The sequence below is a fragment of the Nematolebias whitei genome, chromosome 20 (genome assembly GCF_014905685.2).
Source record: "Nematolebias whitei isolate Nwh7 chromosome 20, NemWhi1, whole genome shotgun sequence".
NCBI lineage: Eukaryota > Metazoa > Chordata > Actinopteri > Cyprinodontiformes > Rivulidae > Nematolebias > Nematolebias whitei.
This window is the reverse complement of record NC_056517.1, coordinates 27635892-27656864: the sequence shown is the minus strand read 5'-3', so window position 1 is coordinate 27656864 and position 20973 is coordinate 27635892. Positions and strand designations below refer to the sequence as shown.

At 38.4% G+C, this 20973-nt stretch overlaps 1 protein-coding gene across 5 annotated transcripts in view; it reads right to left on the bottom strand.

Moving 5' to 3' along the window:
* The window catches only part of si:ch211-285f17.1 (sickle tail protein homolog), an 85961-nt gene that overhangs the window by 40176 nt on the left and 24812 nt on the right, over positions 1 to 20973 (bottom strand). For 3 of the 5 annotated variants that reach the window (XM_037694057.1, XM_037694058.1, XM_037694056.1), the window contains exon 1: positions 17180 to 17368. In XM_037694057.1, coding sequence (XP_037549985.1) covers positions 17180 to 17293 — 114 coding nt within the window. In that variant the 5' untranslated portion in view covers positions 17294 to 17368. Of the gene's footprint in view, positions 1 to 13712; positions 14059 to 17179; positions 17467 to 20973 lie in introns of those variants that run through there. The other 2 variants (XM_037694060.1, XM_037694061.1) reach the window with 2 other exon arrangements.

Below are 20973 nucleotides of genomic sequence, written 5' to 3'. Positions count from 1 at the left end.
AGTTGTTCAACCTGTGCTGTACCTCATGATCTCATTCCTAATCTTATTCATCCATGTCACTCCTAAAGAGAACCTCAACATCTTCATTTCTGCCACTTCCAGCTCTTTCTCTGGTCTTTTTGTTAGTGCCGCTGTCTCCAGACCATACAACAAAGATGGTCTCACTAATATCTTGTAAACTTTTCCTTTGACCTTTGCCACCACCATTTTGATGCAAATCACTCCTGAAACTTTTCTCCAATCACTCCATCTTGCCTGGACTCTCTTTTTCACCTCTTTACCACAATCAATGTTTTCCTGGACAGTGAACCCTAAGTATTTGAAGTCCTGCACCTTTGTGACCTCTGCTTCTTGTAATGTCACTATTCCACCTGCATCATCTCATTCACACACATGTTGTACTCTTTCTTACTACGGCTGCCTTTCATTCCTCCTCTTTCAACCAAAAGAGGGGGCTGAAATAGGGTAGAGGTAGGACAGCCGACTTGGAAACAGAAAGTCACGGTTCTGACTCCCAGCCATTCCCACATGTTGTGGTGTCTCTGAGCAAGACACCTAATCCCTAATTGCTCCCTGGGCACTTAGATAGCTGCCCACTGCTCCACCTGGGTGTATCTTACATGTGATGGGTTAAATGCAGATAACTAGTTTCACCATTGCATGGGAACATACAAAGATGACAATCTCAAACTTTCCTTCCCTTTCTCTTCAAGTGTATACCTCCATCTCTCTAAGTTTTCTTCCACCTGTTACCTGTTATTACCACAGATCACAATATCATCCACAAACTTTGTTGTCCATGGGTATTCTTGCCTGACCTCATTTGTTAGTCTATTCATCACCAGAGCAAACAAGAAGGGGCTCAGAGCCAATCCTTGATGCAATCCCACCTCTACCTTGAAGTTACCTATCACTCCTACAGCACATCTCACTTCTGATGTCCTCGTACATTTCCAATAGCAGTCTAACATACTTCTCTGCCACTCCAGATTTCATCATGCAATACCACACCTTCTCCCTTGGCACATTGTCATATGCTTTATCTAAGGTGAAGCACCCACACCTGCTCCCACCCTCATTCCCCCACTCTGGACCCATGAGCAAGGCCCTTAACCCCCATCTGCTCCCTAAACAGGTCTCTCTTGGAAATGAGTTCTCGTGGTTAAATGAGACTACCGGTATAAATAAAGGGTACATGAAAAAAAAAAATCCACAAAGATGCAATGAAGCTCTTTCTGACCCTCTTTGTACTTTTCCCATCAGCATACCCAAAAGAAAGATGGAATCAGTGATGCTTATTCTTGGCATGAAACTATACTGCTGCTTACAAATTGTCACCTCTCGTCTAAGTCTAGCTTCCACAACTTTCTCCCAGATCTTCATCGTTTGACTCATCAACTTAATTCTCCTGTAGTTCCTACATCTCTGTACATCACCCTTGTTCTTAAAATGGGCACCAGCACATGTCTCCTCCATTTCTCAAGCATTTGCTCACCCTAAAATTTTTCATGTTTTCAATAAACATTTTCAAACTTCCACTGATATGTCATCGGGTCTTACTGCCTTTCCCTTCTTCATTATTTTCAGAGCTTTCTGAATTTCATCATCACTAATCTTTCCCACTTCCTGGTCCATAGTTTCTATGATTTCTACTCTTCTTTCCCTTTCATTCTCATAATTCATCAGCATCTCAAAGTACTCATTTCTCCTGTCATCCCATCCTCCCTTGTTAGAACATTACCATTACTATCTTTCACAAGCCTAACCTGCTGCACATACTTTCTAGCCTGATCCCTCTGTCTCGCCAATCAATACAAGTCTGTCTCACTCTCTTTGATGTCCAGCCTTCCATACAACTCATCATATGCCTTATATTTTGCCTTAGATACCTCTCTCTTTGCTCTACATTGCATCTCCTTATATTATCTCTTCAGTCTTCACACTATCACATTTCTTCTTGGCTAACCTTTTTCTATGAATAGCTTTTTGCACATCTCTAGTCCACCATCAGGTTTGCTTATCTTTTCTTTGTCCAGATGGCACATTGATTACCTTCCTACCTGGCTCTTTAATAACCATTTCTGTAGTAGTCCAGTCATCTGGAAACTCTTTATTACCACCCAGAGACTTTAACAGCTCCACTCTGAACTGCTCACAACATTCTTCCTTCTTCAGCTACCACCATCTTCTCTGATTTTACTCTTTTTTTTCCCTTCTTCACACCAACAGTCATTATACACACAACCATGTGGTGCATGATGCTTTCTGGCCATGCTCTCCCCTGTCACACCCTTACAGTCCCCAGTCTCCCACAGGTTTCTTCTTCTTCACAGAATGTAGTCTACATGCATTCTCCAGCCTCCACTCCTATACATACTCTCTTTTCCTCCCTCTTTTGGAAATAAGTGTTGACTACGGCCATTTCCATTCTTTTGGCAAAATCCACCACCACCTGTCCTTGCTGAATTTTTTTGCATGACACCAAACCTACCCATCACTTCCTCATCCCCTCTGTTTCCTTCACATTATCCATTCATTGTTAGCCACTGTTGTCATCACTCTTTCTTAAAATCAGGTCTCTCTTGTAAATGAGTCCTTGAAGCTCAATGGGATTCTAAAAAAAGGTTGAATGAATGAATTCTAGTCTGTTCCAATTACCACTTTCTCCTACCTGTCACTTCATCCAGATCCTTCCAAAATGTATCTTTCTCCTCTATCCAACTTGTGTAGCATAACCACTGACATTTAACATCAGATCTTCTACTTCTACTTTGAGACACATCACCCAATCTGACACTCTTTTTACATCTACTACATTCTTTGCTATATCCTCCTTCAGGACCACCCCTACTCCACTCCTCTTTCTATCCACACCATGGTCAAATAGTGTAAACCCTGCCCGAATGCTGCAAGCCTTTCTGCCCTTCCATTTAGTCTCTTGAACACATAAACCATCTACCTTCCTTCTCTGCATCATGTCAGCCGGCTCTCTACCTTTGCCTGTAATTGTCCCTACATTTATAGTTGCTTTCCTCAATCTTACATTCTTGACTTTCCTCTTCTCCCTCTGTCTTCTGACACGATTGCCTCCTCGTGGTCTTTTACTAACAGTAGCACAATTTCCGCCGACACCCTGTTTGTCAACAGCACCGGTGGCAGTCATTGTTAACCCGGGCCTCAACTGATCCAGTATGGAGTTGCTTAGATGAATTCACATGTTAGTTTCGGCAAAAGTGTTTTACGTTGGATGCCTTTCCTGACACAACCCTCACCGTTTTCCTGGGCTTGGGATTGGCACCAGAGATGCACAGGCCTGCGCTCCCTAGTGGTTGGTTTCCTTTCACAGATGGACTTGTTTTTGTTAATTGGCATGTTAAATTAGATGATTTTATTATGATTTTTTTAGATGAAGGGGAAGCAGAATACAGAAATCCTACAATCTACAACCAGATAATTAAAGATAATGCAAAAATTATAAATGAAAAGCAACAACCTGAACTATTATATTGGCAAGAAAAACATAGAAACATTTGACAAATCTAGTCATGCAAATGAAATGCATGATCACATTTTTATCCTAAACTTAGCAACATTGTTCAAACGATTTCACGAAGCTGCAGATATTCCGGGTTATCACCAGTTAACATACAACCTTTGTCAGAATTAATTAATTTACTTTCTGTAAGCATTATGCTTGTTTGTGTCTAAAAGTAAATATGTGAGACATAACTCAGCTTTAACACAATTTAAACACCAGACATATTAAACATGCAGTATTTACCATTTTTGACATGTTTCAGTGGTCCACCAGTGACTTCCATGTGAGAGTGCCAGCTCCCTGGTCTCAAGGAAATAGGGTGTCCTCATTCACAGTTATTGTTGAAGCACTAGCTATGTCTGACTACACTGTCCTGCTCCCTTCTTCTGTTCCAGCCCACAGCGGATGCAAACACCGCCTCCCTACATCCCTAACAATCCAGCAGCACAATACACACACACACACACACACAATCCACACCAAGCTTACAGCAGGAGGAAATCATTGTTTTTATGTACACTTTTACATTCATTCTTCATTCTATGAGACTGAGGCTGTTAAAGAATGGAGAGCATCAGCTCCCATCCCGACGCTCGAATATTTCAGTTTCTGCGTTTTTGACAAATTCAATAGCCCAAACATTTTTAGATTTTCTATAAATATTCTATAAAGAGCATTAATGCATGACAGTTGAAATATTTAGTAAATGAGTAGCAAATGAGTTTTGCAGTCCAAACAGTCATTTGCATATTCCTATTGCACGTATAGATATTGCAACATTAGTAAATTTTGATAAAATTTTCAACCCCAAACTGGGCTGAAAAATACTTTTAGTCCTAAAATGACTACTTCAACACTAATCCCCACAGCCAGTCTGAGCTTATTTCTCATTGGCTCAGAGGTTATGACTAAAGACAGACACTTGTGTCTCAAGTAGATAAGACCCGAGTCTAATTAAAGTGATCTTGGGAGGCTATGCAAGAAATTCACAGACACCACTTACAGGGGTTCAAACAGTTGCCCACCACTGAAAAACAAATGCAAGTTGACCAATCTACTATGTTTGGGAATAATCTGATTAATGGTTGAATAGTGATGGGAACAATTTGTTTTGTGCAAAAAGCTGTGTTCAGCCTTAAGCCTTGCACTAAAGCCAAGTTGTTGAATAAAATAACAAGTCCAGACTTACATTAAAGCGGATAGTTCACCTACATTCCATGCGTGCAATGTTTTGCACACATCGCTGAATATGCTCAAATTAATTCTACTTCTGCACCACTCACCATCTCTTACCAAACAAATGCATGAGAACAGTTTGCTGCCGGCTGCAGAGGTTTGATGTGTTCAGACTTGCTCTTAAATATCAAACCTGAGACCAAACACTTGGGGCACACCAGAACATGTTTGATTTACTCACATATGTAAACAGATAACTCCTCCAAAATTGTGGAAAAAGTTGTGTCTGTAATCTATTGACCATGTCTTCATGTAAACAAGTAATAATAATAATAATAATAATAATGTCATCACAATGTCAGCACTGTATGTTTCCATACAATGGCGAAATTAGTCTCTGCATTTAACCCATCCACCACCAGGTGGTGCAGTGGGCAGCTATTGAAAGCGCCCGGGGGACATTTTGGGGATGAGACGTGCTGCCCAGAGACGCCACGTGATGTGCAGTGACTGGGGATCGAACCTGGGACTTTCGGGTCCCAAGCCAGCTGCCCTGCCTCTACAAGTAATGCCTTCCAAGCGAAGCACCCTTGTGGAATTTCCAGGTTTAATTTGAGCTTCTCTGTGAGTGTATTCAGATTGTATAGTCATCAAAACAAAGACGGCTTTCTTCCCTTTGGAGGACTCAGACCTCTGTATCTTCTACATTATGTTACCAACTCAAAAACTTACAAAGTGAAGGAATGATTTAGTTTAAATAAATGTTAAACTAAAACCCTTTTCACCTTTTCCTTGTGTGTATGACAAAGAAAGCAGTTCATTAAGTTTATACCTCCTTGAAACCATTCCTCATAACGACAGCAATTCATGACTAATTAGCAAATCATCAAAGACCACACAGCTCCACAGCAGCTGAGATTTATCATGCCCACTCTACCAGAATCACAGTTTCTTGACATGTTTGCACTTGCAGAAAAAAGGCATATAAACAGTAATAGGCTGAGGTTTCCATTAAGCATCACTATCTACTTCCACATGTTTTGTTTCACTGACTTATGCAGTGAGCATAATCTGATAATCTGTTTCTGTTCCAACATACCAATAAACAACATTAGGGAGTATGGTGCTAAATTGCCATCAGTTTTTTCTTACACTGATTTCCAGCCTCATGTCTAACTTGAGTACTGCAAATAGTTTGTCAATGAAGTAAAGCATCAATTAGTTGAATAAGAAAACTTGTTTATGTAAAGCATGACCCACAGATGAGGTTAAACTGTTTTGATAACCATAGCAAATGCTCCATTTCTGTCAAACCAATTATTTATGGCACATTCCAATAGCTGTTGACTCTTGGTAGACACTTGTTTCCTCAAATTCCAGATGTTTCTTATCATCTAGGTCATTTTGTTTGGTAAAAGAAAAACCTGAATACTTGTTCAATTAAGTGCAAATGTATTTTAAGCATCTAAAAAAAGTCAGCTCGTGAGACTGCACAATTCAGCTGCCATGCTATTGCTCTCTGGTATTTTGTACACGAAGTGTGAAAATACCAGGGATCAAAAAATGGGTTTGAGCCAGATGCTTCAAGTTGGTGCTGCTATCAATAAAATCCTCCTCGTGCACCCTCCATCACTGGTTCTTCTTTTGAAGTGAGGCTCATGCCATCAGCTCAAGGACAAGTCCAGGTGTAAAGGTTTGAGTAGTAAAGATAAAGATAGAAAAGACAAAAGAGACTGCAACTCTTGCACACCTAAAGTCTGGAGCTCTGTTACAAGGTGGCTCTGAATGAACAACACAATTTTATTAAATTAAGTTGAAAGTGATTTCAAGACTTTATCTAGTGTTCATTAGGTGACCAAGTTTAATTCTAAGAAACTTAGACAAACATTTGCTCAGCAAGTGATACTTAAAAAGTCCTTGGTGGAGAACACTGATGGATATATAAGTTTTCTGGAATTCACTCAAATTTTGATGGCACCTTTTAACGCAGCAATATTGACATGATTTATAGCAAGGTTCTTCCTTCAAGCACCAAACAAACACCAAGGGCCAACCAAAAGGACATCCCAAGTACTAAATGTAACTTTTAATTTCAGTTGTAAACTAGAGAAATTGCATTTCCTGTGAAAATGTAATGTGATTGCTTACTGCAGAAGAACTTGCTGAAAAACAGCTGAAATTAGCTAAAAAAATAAAATAAAATGCTGAAATGGAGCTGAAAATGTAGAACAAGTGTAAATCGGCATGACAAAGCAGAAAGAACACAAAAGTTAAAATGGGTGCAAAAAATGTGAAATTAGCTGAAAACGCTAATATTAACATAAAAACAGCTAAAAAGTAGCTGAAATAACTGAAACTATAGTAGAAATAAACTGAAAGGAGTATAGCAAGTTGAAATTAGCAGAAATAATTTAATTAGGGTGAAAGTAGCAGAAATTACAATGAAAACATTGAATTGATCTAAAAACAGTTGAATAGTAGCTAAAACAAGCTAAAGCTAGATGAGAAGGTAGAACAAGCTAGCAGAAGAAAGCAGAAAGAAATCTTTGCTGAAAGAAGCAGAAATGAGCACAAAAAAGTGGAAATTATCTGAAAGAAGCTGAAATTAGCAACAAAAAAACAGCTGAAAAGTAGATAAGAGCAAAAATAAGCTTAAATTAGCAGAAGGAAGTGAAGAGAACACATTTTTGTTGAATTAGGCTGAAAAAAGTTGAAATGAGTGCACCAAAAATGGAATTAGCTGAAAAAGCCAAAATTAGCATAAAACAGCTAAAACGCAGCTGAAATAGCAGAAAAAGCTGAAACTTGCAGAAATAAGCTGAAAGGAGCATAACAAGCTGAAATTACGCTGGTGAAGATTCTCAGTCATCCAGGACATGGTAAATTCAAAAAAGTTCAAGACAAAAGCAAATGGACTTCATTTGTAATACAAGCTGAAATTAGCAGCAATAAGTTATAAGAAGCACATAAATATTGTAGGTAGCAGAAATAAACTAAAAGGAGCACAAAACAAATGGGAAAACAGCTAAAATTAGCTGAAAGTAGCTGAAAAAATGTTTAAATTTTCACAAGGAAGCTGAAAGAAGCTGAACCAGAACAAAATGTGAAAGGAGCAGTAAAAGGTTGTAAGCAGATCTAAAGATAAGAAGGATGTAAAATAAGCCCAATTCATTTTCACAATAGTGATTTTTATTGTGAATAGATCACAATAGTGTGAAAGCTTCATAAACATTCACACACAGATAAAAAAAAAATCAAGTTTAAAATCTTAGTAAATTCAGTTTTATTCATTTTAAGTATTAGTTTGTTTTGTAACAGCCCAGATCCTTTTTGGCCTAAAGATCTAAAGCTCAGCTGTACTTTTCCACTGAAGCTGAGTGCTGTCACAACAAGCAAAACAAGAATGTTAAAATGCAGTCGTAACTACTTTTAAGTGGCACAATCTAGGAATTCATTAGCGCCAATAATCCTACATTAAACTGCTTTTTGTTACAAAAATGAATCACCAGTCTGCCCTCTTTGCTTCAGTTCACTTTATTACATTAGTAGTTTTTTTAAGAGGGCTGACAGGCAGATAAATAACGTCAAACAAAAATCTTCAGGCGGGACTTGCTACAATGACAAATGATCTTAATTGTTCTTAGAAGAATGAAGGTTCATAAGGTTAAACACGTCATTTTGTGTCAAGACAACACAAACCTTTCAAGATGCTCACGACTACATGCCTTCCAGGCCAAATGAAAACAACACAACTGAAAATCACGGCTGTTAACCTAAGCCAGAGGTACGACAGCTCTGTTTTGCTGCACAGAAGAAGAAGAAAAAGAGCTCAGACCTGATTAGCCGGTCTGATTAACGCTCTGGCGTTGCATTTGAGACAGCGTGTAAAATTCTGTCTGGCTTGACTCATTATCAGCAGTGGTCAGTGGCAGGTCTGTCAGAACGGCTTAACACCCCCACCCCCAACGACCTTTGGGATTAGACACAGCTTTGGCGCCACTCTGGACCGTTTGTCCACTCAGTTGGGGTTCTGCACCCCAAAAAACCCCCAGCAACCCCCAACCCCAAGGTGTATAACCCCTGTTGACTAGAAGGTCAATGAGTGCCTGTCTTTAACCTTGTGGTTCTTGTTTGTGTGTCTAAAAGGAACTTCATCCAGAGGTCACAATTAAAAGCAGCACCTGCTGCTTGCTCCAGGGTTGGATGATAAAAAACAGATGTTTAGGTGCAGGCCCATAAGAACACTGTTTGATTGTGCGCTTTCAGATGCAACACAGGCTGCAATAAAAGGGCATTAACATATTTTCCAAGGTTTTGCAAAGCTCCAGTACTCAAAATCTAAATGGGCTTTAGCAGTAAATTAACTTAAAGGCAATATATTAAAATTTACAGTTTTGGTTAAAGCAGGAACTAACCCCAGATTTGTTCTTTATTTTTATTTTTTTTGGTCTGACTGTGTTCAGACCTCTTGCAAGGAGCCAACGCATACTTGGAGACAACGTTATCTTGTTGACCTTGATTCTTTGAGGTAAGAGAGTGGCAGGGCCAGGAACACGCTGACAAAAGTATGTGGGAGATTAGCTAACTGTTAGAATATCTTAAAAAAAAAAAAGACTCCAGAAGAGAGATTGCATTGTAGTGTGTGTTTCTCTCTAAACGCACAAATAGTTTGTTGAGTTTCGAGATAGACTAAGAAACTCACTGACATGGTTACTAAATGCAGTACTGTTTATATCACTGATCTTTCTGGAAAATTCTCTGTTAGAGCGTTTTAAGAGCCGTCTTACAATTCGTGTTCCAATTAAAAAACTTTCTCCTCCTCTTCAGGGATAAACAGTTTAATGGCAAACATCAAGGCTGGGTATCTCCTGGTACCTAAAAATAGCACATTTGAACACTTTCATTAAAAATGCTGCAGTAACCTGTTCATTTTACAGCCTAATAAAACGACTTAAAAGTTTCTGTGGTAACAGAACTCGTGCCAAATGCATAAGCCATATCTATCAAAACGAGATATCGTCATGCTAATATTAGCAGAAATGCACGATTGCAGATTTCTAGACCAACGTTGATTTTTGATATTTGTAAAGCTCTAATTTGCCGATACAGAATTTTTGAAAAGTTACACAGCTTTTTCTCTCTGTCCATGGTATAAAAATTAAATTACCCCATTTCACTGTAGAGTATCTCTTCTTTATAAAACAAGTAAAAATATACTTTCCTCTTCTTTTTTTTTACATCACACAAAATATTTTTGTTATCTCCAATTGAGGAAACTAGATTTTAATTTGTCTTAAAATGTTATTAAGGTATTTAGAAGCAAGCTGGACTTTTTTCCTGACATCTAAATCATATATGTCAAACTCAAGGCCCGGGGGCCAAATGTGGCCCGTGTTGACATCTTCTTTGGCCCTCAAGATGATATGTGAAACGTAAAATAATTCTATCTCTTGGATTTTTTTTCTGTAATCTTTGATTATGAGGTTGAAAGCACAACAGAGAACATCAAATGAGACCAATAAAACTCTTGTTGAGGAACTTGTGACCAAGAAAAGATGTTGGGTATTTGATTTGAGTTCATGTCTTTTCTGAAATTGGCCCTTAATTTGAAAAAGGTTTTAATTTTGGCCCCCTTTTGTAAATGAGTTTGACACCCCTGGTCTAAATGAAAAGAAAATCAATAAGAAATGTGTGTTTTACGTATATTCTTATTCTTCTTCAATATTTTGAAAAGAGGATGAAAAATCATGTCAAAAAATAAGAAAAAAAGAAATAAAATACTGTCTTTCATCATGTGAAGCCTTAACGCTTCACATGATGAAAACTATTTAAAATTGTTGCAACATTTAATAGTCAAGCAACTGTAAACTCGTTTAAAAATACATTGAAAAGTTTATTTTCTTATGGCTGGCTTTCTACAAGAATCAGCATGATGGGTTTATGTGCATGTCACTGTCAAACTGTTTCTAAAGGTCATGTTTAATTCAATTCAATTCAGTTTATTTATATAGCGCCAAGTTACAACAGAAGTCGTCTCAGGGCACTGAACAGATGTGTACCAACTTGCCCATCCATTTAAATGTCAGCTTAAAGTTAAAATCCAATAATAATCCTTAAGTGAATTAAAAAAACAACTTTTTATACTATTTATTGTTGTGTTATAACTTCAAACTTGTCATTTCTAATGGGAAAAAAATACTGACCACAATAAAAATATTCTCAGTGGTAACTTCTGCTTTTTGCATCTTTTTTTTCAAACTGATTAAAATCTGGGCACACGTTTTTAATCAAGTTATGCCTCTTCCTGACTGTTTACAAGAAGCAACAAGCACACCTGCAGGCAGCTACTTTTTTTCTTCTTCCCAATTTAGTACTGAATGTCTTTTACACATCAGGACATTCAGTACTAAATTGGAGATTTGAAGTCCACATTTCCAACTTTCAAGTTGCATTGAACGCAACGCGTGTTACAACTGCAGGATAAAACTAAACTGTGCACAAGGATCAGAAATATTAGTATGCATGGAAACTACTGAACAACTAGAAAAAAAGAGCAATTTAATGCACAAGGGACATAAATACCATTATGAAAATGACAACTGTAGTTAAACACGGAACCGATGTCAACACTGACATTGCTGCTTTCATTTATGATCTCATCAGCCAATCAGTTAAAAGCATAACAGACCTGTCTGTCCGCTGCCCACAGCTGCAGCTACCTGCCACACAACATGGAGCTCCACACTGCAGAGAAACCCGGTCACAGCTCATCACCCACACAGAAACTGACACACAGGCAGAAAGAAGGAATTTTCTGTGTTAGTGTTTGTGGTCGGTCGAGCAGTTCGGTTTGTCCTCGCTGCAGCCTCTGGGCAGAGAGAGAGAGGGATGTGTGGCGGTCAGGCCAATGGGACGTTATCTCATCTCCCCATGGGTGGGATCCTGGTCGTTTTGGGCCTGAGGAGAGAAGAAAACTAAACTATTTTGCTTTTGTTGTGGGTTTGAGGATTGCAGAAGAAAGAGGAATCTCATACAGTGTGAGTGAGACAGTTTGTATGAGTATTTGTGTGGTCAATCAGGAAAAAAGCCAGGTCACCAACTATTCCAGTTCCGGCGGTATTATCTTCCTAACCTCCGCCTGACCTTGATAAGCCTCCACCTTTGAAATTCAAACCCTGGGAGACATTTCATTCTCACCTCTGAAGCACGCAGTGTCACTGAAACTGCATTTCCCGTATGCTTGGCAACTTTACGCCTACGTGGGAACCACAACAAGTCTCATACAGCAAGTGAGCAAAGCTCATGTGTTTAGTCCTATTTTCAACAAATCAAAGAAATACTTCTTTTTTTTTTTTTTTTTTACTTGTTTGGATTTTCTGCTGTTTTTTTATTAGCGATTGTTGATTGGATACATGTTCTCTGTCAAATTACGCTAAACAAATTCTCACATGCATATCCATGACACTTATTTATTCCAAAATCGTTTTCAAACTGAGACAATTCAACAAGCGGCATCTTATCTTGGAGAGGGAACAAATTAAAGGCCAAAAAACATTTTGTTTCTTACAGTATCTCTGCCCAGATTAAAACAACATTAGATAATCTGTCTGAGGACATTTGGTTTTAACTATACGAACCTGGAACAATACAAAAATTGTTTGGTTCATATAAGCCCAGATGCAAAACAACTTGACCTAGACCTAAATTCAACAATCAATGAACTGGAAGTCAGCTCATTTTTTAAATTTCTCCGAGTCTGAATGAGTTGTATTTATCAACTGCTGCCAAAAGGCTAAAGGCAGTGAGGTTGTCTGTTAGCTAAATGTTTCATGAACCAGAGGTTATTTTATTGACAATCCCAGAACTATTACAGCTGATTAATGTTTTAAATCAACTCAATCCAAGATGGCTGCTAAGCAATTTTAGCAAACACAAAAATGTTTATGATAAAGTCAATTTTACAGATACCGAGATAGAATTAGGAGTGGTAGTAGCTGAGACTGATCTCCAACACGTACTCCTAGCGATAAAAGACTGTAAAATGTATGTTTGAAACTCTGACATAAACTATACGAATAAGCTGTGTGTGTCTGTTAGCAAAATATCTCACAAACCACTGGTCAGATTAGAATGAAAGTAATTATTGAGTGCACATCCAACACCATGTGACTGCAGAGAACTGTAATCACATCTGAACAACATTTGGAGTATTTCAATGGGAAGCTATTTGTTAATATTTAACTTTTCTATATTAATGTGAACATAATTAAATGTTATGCGCCTGTAAGTAACTTTCAAACCTGACAACAGTCAACATTTATCATCTTAAGAACTTTTAAAGTACTTTTCAGTAAATATAGCTACTTTTATGTGCAGAAATACTATTATGTGTGCATATTTGCAATCTAAAAGATCAAGGATTGGAGTTTGAGTTGTTGCATAATAACTCCATTACATTTGTATTTAACACTTTGCATTAAATCCTGCATATTTTGGTGAATTCATCAAGATAATATTGAAGCACATCTTCATGACAATAATGATGCTGATTCATAAATATTGCTATATTCCTCTGCCTCAAAGAGTCAGAACATCCACCCCGTACAGTTTCACATGAGACAGTTTCAGATGAGATGCATGTTGGCATTTGTTGTATTGCGAAAATTGTTTCGCAACTCGAGCAACAAGAAGCGCTTCTTCCTTCATTATAGCCTCCAGATCATCGAGGTGTTTCCTATAGTCTAACAACTACACGACAGCGTCGATCCAATTAATTATCTGCGTGCTGAATCTATCAGATGTGGCTGTTTTAATTCTTTTTTTTTTCTCGTGGTGAAACTTGGCTCCACAAGTTGCGCTCTCCCCTTGAAGTTTGCGGCTCTTTGCGCTGCGGCAGGAAAACTTCTCTGAACGCGTCGCTGCGGCAAGATAACATCAACAGCACACAGCAGGGCTCTAAATGGCTACGAATGCACTTGCTTCATATTTTCTGTCTTACCTGTGCTGCTTCTGATCGGACTGAGCGCCGCACATGTATTCCTTTTTGCGCAAAAAACATATAAATAATAAAAGTTTTTTTCTTTCTTCTTTTAAATCCTCAGGTCCAAAGACTCCAAAGCTTCTTAATTTCCATGACTTGTTCAGTCTCCTGTCCTTTCTTTCTCTCTCACACACACACGCACACACTCACGCACAGCCGGTTCTCTCCGACAGGCACCTACAAGTAAACTGAACCCCTTCAGCAGTGACATCACAAGTCACCATGGCAACCCTGACTCCACCCCAGTCCTGAGCTGATCCTACCTGTCTGACTACTCTCAGCTCAGAACATTTTCCTCCCTGTTTGTCTGTAGATATAAAACAAATGCATGTATTTGTTTTAACACAGATATATCCTCTGTAGGGACAAGCTAGTCTGAGACACATGTAAACAAAGCAGCTGATGATTTAACTTCAGCCTATTCTGGCAGATATGCTGCATATGCAAATCTGCTGAGTTCATAATCAGAGCAGGGTTGTGAAACAGCTTTGCATAAAGGAAGGCTGGGCGCTGATCTAAAAACTCCACACAAGCTCCCTCTGTCAAAAAGCCTTGCACGTTTGCCTGGAGCTCCTCCGTGGCTTGATGCCAGTCTTGCCATTACTTCATATTGTTTTGGCTACAAAACCAGTTTGCTCCTTCCTTTCATCTCCACTGACCCAGGGCAAACAAACAGACAATGACCAGGTGAGCTGATTATGCACCTCAAGACTCGCTTGGTTGCTCGTCCTGTTGACTTCAGAGAGCTGACAGGTGTGACAAGACTTTTTTCAACCTCTAAAAGATCAGGAAAATACACTGGGAAATATATGCTATACATCACGCTGTCATGTTGGATTTATAAAAACCTGCCTGAAGCTATAAGAGCAAGTCATAAAGGGTGATTAAAACAGAGGTGGCCACTTAGAACTGTTTGTGGTTTGCATTTTTTTTTGCTGCTTCATAACTTATTCTTGCACATATTGGAGGGAAAACATTTTCACTGCAGTTTATAAAGAAAAATGAAAAAAAAAATATATATATATTTAGGACTGTGGAAAAGGAAGTTTTTACATGGAGCCATAGCTGATTATACTACTGAAAAGCAAAGGTAGACATGCATGTTTCTACCCAATGTCTGTAAAATATCTCCAACCACTGGACAAAATCTAATGAAACTAGCAGATGTGTAACTACAATATCTTCTGAACATAACAGCTTGTGATATTGCATGAAATGTGGCACAATGTTATTTTCAAAACAGCTACAACTTCATCGGGCATGAAAGGAGACCATGCATTCCTTCAAGAAATTCTAAGACATTAATTTAAATACTTTTTAATTTTTGTTTGAACATTTGATAAATTTAATTATGTTATGAACTGAACTACACCTAAATATGCCAGTACACACTTCAGGGTGTCATTAACCAACAACTAATCTGCAACGATTCATGACACAAGCAACACAAAACCAAAGCATCTTTACTTAAGTTGCTGGTCAATTTTAAGTTTGAGGTGTGCATTGCTTTTCATAAAATAAATAACAAACATGCAATAGTGAAATACAGTACAAAGATCAACAGCTACTCAGTTGCTTCTATTTTTTTTTTCATTTAATACAAGCATGTTCACAGTTTTACAGCTAAAGTAACTTTTTATAAGCTCTGTTATACTCATTCAAAGGTATTGAGCATGGACTTTGTTGTTCATTCAAAGGTAAGTTAACTCTTAATGATTTTTACTCTTTTATTTAGATAATAAATTAACTAACTTGCACTGGAACTACATATTGATGCATTAGTGTTAAACTGTGAGAATCAAAGAAAGAGAGAGAGAAAGAAAAGGTGTGGATCACATGAAGTGTAATGTTCAGTTTCAGCGCAGTTATTCCAAATCTGTTTGTCAAGAAAACACAAGGAGTAATTACTCAACTGACCACAGTTATGGAAGTTTAATACCAGCACCACATATTGACTTCTGTGGAAGACAGAGTCACGTTTTCTACACAGTACTGCACAATTTAAGAGCTAAACGCACCACAAGATTAATAGCTTGTTGCCAGCTATGTGTACAGACTAATTTAACAAGAAATGAGATAAAGAGGAAAAACGTGCACGCCAGCAAATCAAAAGCACTTTTTCGCAAAGCTGAAGAGAACTACAGACAAACTTTAAAAAACAGAACAGATCTGGAAATTATATTAGGAAGAAATGAAGATATCAGCCGTGATAAATACACATTTTTCTCACATGACTCCTTTCAAAAAATATTTTTTGATCAATTTCTCTCAATGTTTTTTAACGTTTTGACCTCTAACTTCTAAATCTGGTGTGTCCATTTGACGATCAATTATGTTCTTGTTATGTAGTTTGTATTTGCCATTACAGTAGTCAATAGCGGTTCATTTATTGCAGACTCGCTCTATCGCGGTTTTTCAAAATAAGATCGGACATGACACAGTTTGTCTGATTGATGGAAAAACAGCACGATCCGCATAGATCTTTTTTTTAAATAAATCATTTTAAGTATTTATCACCTCCTGCAGCTCTGTGCAGCCCACAGCTGCAGGATAAACTTCCTGCTGCAGCTGATCAGCTGTTCTGCGTGCAGAGCTGAGAAGTGGGCGTGGCCAAGAGCGCTTACAGGTGGCTGAGAGCAGCTGAGGCAGAGAGAGGGAAGTCATGACATTCTGCACTCTTTTAGAGCATTTAGAGTTTAAAAACATTGTTTAGAATATTGCAAGAGTGTGGGAAGAGTTTAAAATGTCTTAATATATATATAAATATATAAATACTAAAATAAACTACTACTTACTACTTGTACTACTATTTCTACTTTGTGGTTTTTCACTTACGGATCTTCAGGGTACAGATCCCCCACGATAAACGAGGGACTGCTGTATTTGCAATCTTTTTAACTAATAATATTGCCAATATTGATGATGTGATTATGATATTTTTTGGGATAAATTGTGCAGCCCTAGTTGATATACAGTATTAAATAAATACCAGTAGTTATGTCAGGTCCTCTGGATGATTTCTTTTTTTGTTGAAACATTTTGTCCTTCATCAAAAGGACTTCGTCAGTCCGAGGAGCCACAGTAAACTCAGTTCCACAAGCAGCACACTCACATAGTGGACCAACCAGTTTGATGGTGATAAGATGGTTTCTGAAGTTCACCCTCTCCCCCGTCGACTCCTCTGAGGCAGCCATGGCCAAAGTGTATTATTATTATTATGGATGAAACATTTCAACAAAAAAAAAAAAAAAACGTCCAGAGGACCTGACTTTACTATGTTGGATTTTTGACCTGGGTTATTGAACATGAACTTTGATGAAGATTAAAGAAGTAGGTTTCACAAAAGGTAAGTCCAATGTTACCAAAGTGATCGTTTCTACAACCAAAGAATGTCACATATCCTGGTCTCCCTTAAACCCACTGACCTGGTCTCTGAGCCTCTCCTGGTGGCCCATGATTGCTGAGGCATGGTGGGGGTACTTGTGCTTCAGGTGCTCCAGGAAGGCTTCTCTCTTCTTGTCCATATCTGGTGGCTGCATCGCCAGGATCTCTCGGGAGGTGCGAGCCCCTCCTAGTGTGTGCCTTCGAGGGACAGTCCTGCTGCCTTTGACGTCCCCTCTAGAAGGAGCTGACCCATTTGGGGATGCCTGCCTGATGATTAGGTGCTCAGCATCCTCAGGGGAGGTTACCTTCAGGTTGCTTTTGGTTTGTTCTGAGAAAGCAATGGAGGTACAGAAAGAAGAGGTTAAAAATGTAATGAACGTAAAAGTTGTGAAAAATGAAGTACAGCACAATATCATGACAGTGTTCATAACAGTGTCATGTTATAAATTTACCACCAAACAAATTACCATATTTTCCAGCGCATCAGTCCAAAAAAAGCATCATGAAGAGGAAAAAAAAAACATATAAGTCGCTTAGGCGTATAAGTCACAGGACTGGCAAACCTATGCAAAAAACTGTGACTTATACACCGGAAAATACGGTACTGCTCAGTAGAGAACACGGTGACAACAACCAAACATTTTGAAATAAGCAAAAACAATTTGTTTGCTGACAGTAACAGGAATCTTTGGCACAAATCCAACTTTTTTTTAAGAACAACCTCCTATCAACTGTGAAACACGATGATGGAAGTCGTATGGTTTGTATTTTTTTTGTTGCCTCAGTGGTGGGCTTTCTGTAGTCAGTGATTTGATTCCTCTCACCCATCAAAGATTGCTTAATGTGAGGACATCGGTCAGACAGACGAAACTAGTCAGCAGGTCATTAATTAATAATTTCAGGTTAATGATTTTCAGCATGCTAACAAATCCACTACAAAATGTATTAAAAGCAAAAATAAAGGATTACGAAATAACTAAGACAAAGCACTGATCTGAACCATATTGAAAAAAAAACACTGAAACAACAGGTATGGACAGAAATGTGTATAAAGTGGTGATTTTAAAAAGTCAACAAATGATGGTACGTTTGAAAGAAGATTGAATGATTTTTAGTTTAAGAATTAACTTTTTATGTGACATAATTCTTACATTTTGTCATTAGCAATGGTATGTGCAAAAAAGTGCATTTCAGGACCAATGCAATGTCATTTATAATGAATTAATTAATGCACTTTTCTTACTATAAAATGTGCATGTAAAGGTAAAGAACACATAATAAGCACTTGATATATGTTCAACAAGACTGCTTTAGCAAACAAACAACATAATCAGATTCACATTAGCAATTCTTTGCAGTCAATGCAAGCATGCCTAATGCATTATATTCAAAATAACCATTATTTAGGCCTGTTTTGTTGCAGAAACATCTTTGTCCTCTTGTTTATGAGACTTTAATGAAAGATAATTTGGAGTAGATCTAGAGTATGGGGCAGCACGGTGGTGCAGTTGGTAGAGCGTCCACCTCTCAGTGAAAAGGATGCTGACTTGAATTCTCCCAACAACCAAAAATATGCATGTTAGGATGATTGGTAACTCTAAATGGTTCCTAGGTGTGAGTGAGAGAGTGAATGGTTGTCTCGTTTGTCTCTATGTGTCCCTGTGATGGACTTGCGACCTGTGCAAGGTGTCCCCCGCTTCTCACACAGTGACTGCTGGACATGGGCACCAGTGACCCCTATGACCTGGAAAGGAAGGAGTGGGTAAAGATAATGGATGGCTCTATAGTATGAAGCATTAAAAATAAAGTTTCAGATAAAGAAAAAGAAAGAGGACAAAGGAACAAATGGTGAAAAGAAGAAAGGAATGTTATTTGAGGAGGTCGCCATAGAAGAAAAGCAATAAGATGAACCGAAGTGTGTTTTGTAGGCAGGTGAGAGCTGTAATATGTACCTTTTAGAGGCTAATGGCAGAAAATGAAGGACCTTTTCCAGAGTTCAAGTCATCAGTATTTGAAATAGGAATTTTCAAGTATTGCCACTGTTTTTTTGTTTGGTTGTTTAGTACATTTTCATATTTGAAGGCTTGAAAGCACAGTGTGTGGAACAAATAACGAGGTAACATTTTGCCATGCCCTCAAAGACATTTTGAGCAAAGGTTACTCTGTAGGTTTAGCTGCTGCAAGTCAACACCGTATTTTGTTTCCATGTGCAGTCTACTTTATGTCACCTTTCTTATCCACTTTTCCCACAAACATAAACAAAAAATGTATTAATGCATATAGATCAGGTATCACTTTTTAAATAAACAAACCGAGTGTCAGTGCGTCGTCAGCCCAAACCCCCACACTACTCAAGTCACAGCACGACTCATGTACTTCCAAAACTATTTTTAAACTCCCAAACAGTTTCCCCACAGCTAACCAAATTGCACCAAGCAGACAAAAAATTAAATTAAATTAAAAAATAAACACTCAATCCTCTGCAGGGTGTGAATCCATGCACAGCTGACATAAGAAACTTCATTACCTTCATTAAGTGAGCAATCTTTGTCTTCATTTGCAATTTCTTCTTCCATTGCTCTTTAAAATCAACACATAGAGTACCGTTAAAAAGAAAGGTTGGGGGTATAGGCTAGCTGCTCACTTAAGAGATTCCAGACGTAGCTCACGTGGAAAAGGGGGCCTGAGATAGGCCCTGCCCCTCTGCCCCTGGATAGACTGGTGGGGATTTAGAACGTTAACTGCATTCCAGGACACAGAGCGACCAGACCCTCACCCTGGGGCTAAAAGCTCTGCAGCTGCTTTGGGGAAACCACTGACTTGATTGTGATATACAGAGAATAAAAGGTATTTTTGATACAGATCAGAAACAATCATCTCCAAAAGCCTGAAGTTTAACAGGTGTCAAACTGGCTGACTCACACACATATGCCCAGTAAAAATATACTCAGCCACATGCACACAGTCTGTTCTTTATCAGAACTTTGTCTGCAACTCTCCGTCTCTGCTTAGGGGCCCAGCAGACGGTAGCATGCATCCAAATGTGTCATAACCTACTCCTGAGCAACATTCACACTGCTCTCACCATGTGCAACAAGATAATATTGAATCAGGCTAACTGATCAACAAAAAAGAATGGGGAAGTTCTGCAGGGAGTGTTTTTAATTAGAAACTTCACAGAAGACACTGAAGCCTTTTGTTTACCTGTTTACATATATTTCGGGAAAGCTGTATCCAAACAATCCAAAAATAAATATTCTGTATGCACACATTTTTTTTTTTTAAAGGGGGAAGGGTTGTGTGATGGAGTTTCTTTGCAGCTGCTTATGTAAGTGACCCGATCTGAATGTTCAAGAAGCAGCCACAAAGTGATATACTTTAACAAGAAAACGTGAGAAGATCAATGAGGGAGCTTGTGGCCCGTGTAATTTAAACTGGTGGGGTGAAAGCATGAAAAAAATAAAACAAAGCAGCAGCTGACATGTAATGTCTACCACATGGAGACGAGTTCATCGTTTTCAACCACACACACGCTCAGCTTAGCCACAACCGACGGAGAAACAGCCAGCCATTTGCACGTCATTTGGTCATTCTGTGCAGGTGATGCGATGCGGATACTGTTTAATATATTCAATAACCAATCATTTCTAATAATCCTTCTGATAATATCTGAGGCAAAATGGTAAACTGCATTAAAATTATGTAAAATATCACACTTTTGCAGGTTATTAAAAAAATAATGGGTATCTAGTTTAGGGAATCGGCCAAAAATTATATACTAGGTCAACAAAAAAGGTTGAATCATGTCATCTGGACTTCGTTTTTTTGTTAAAAA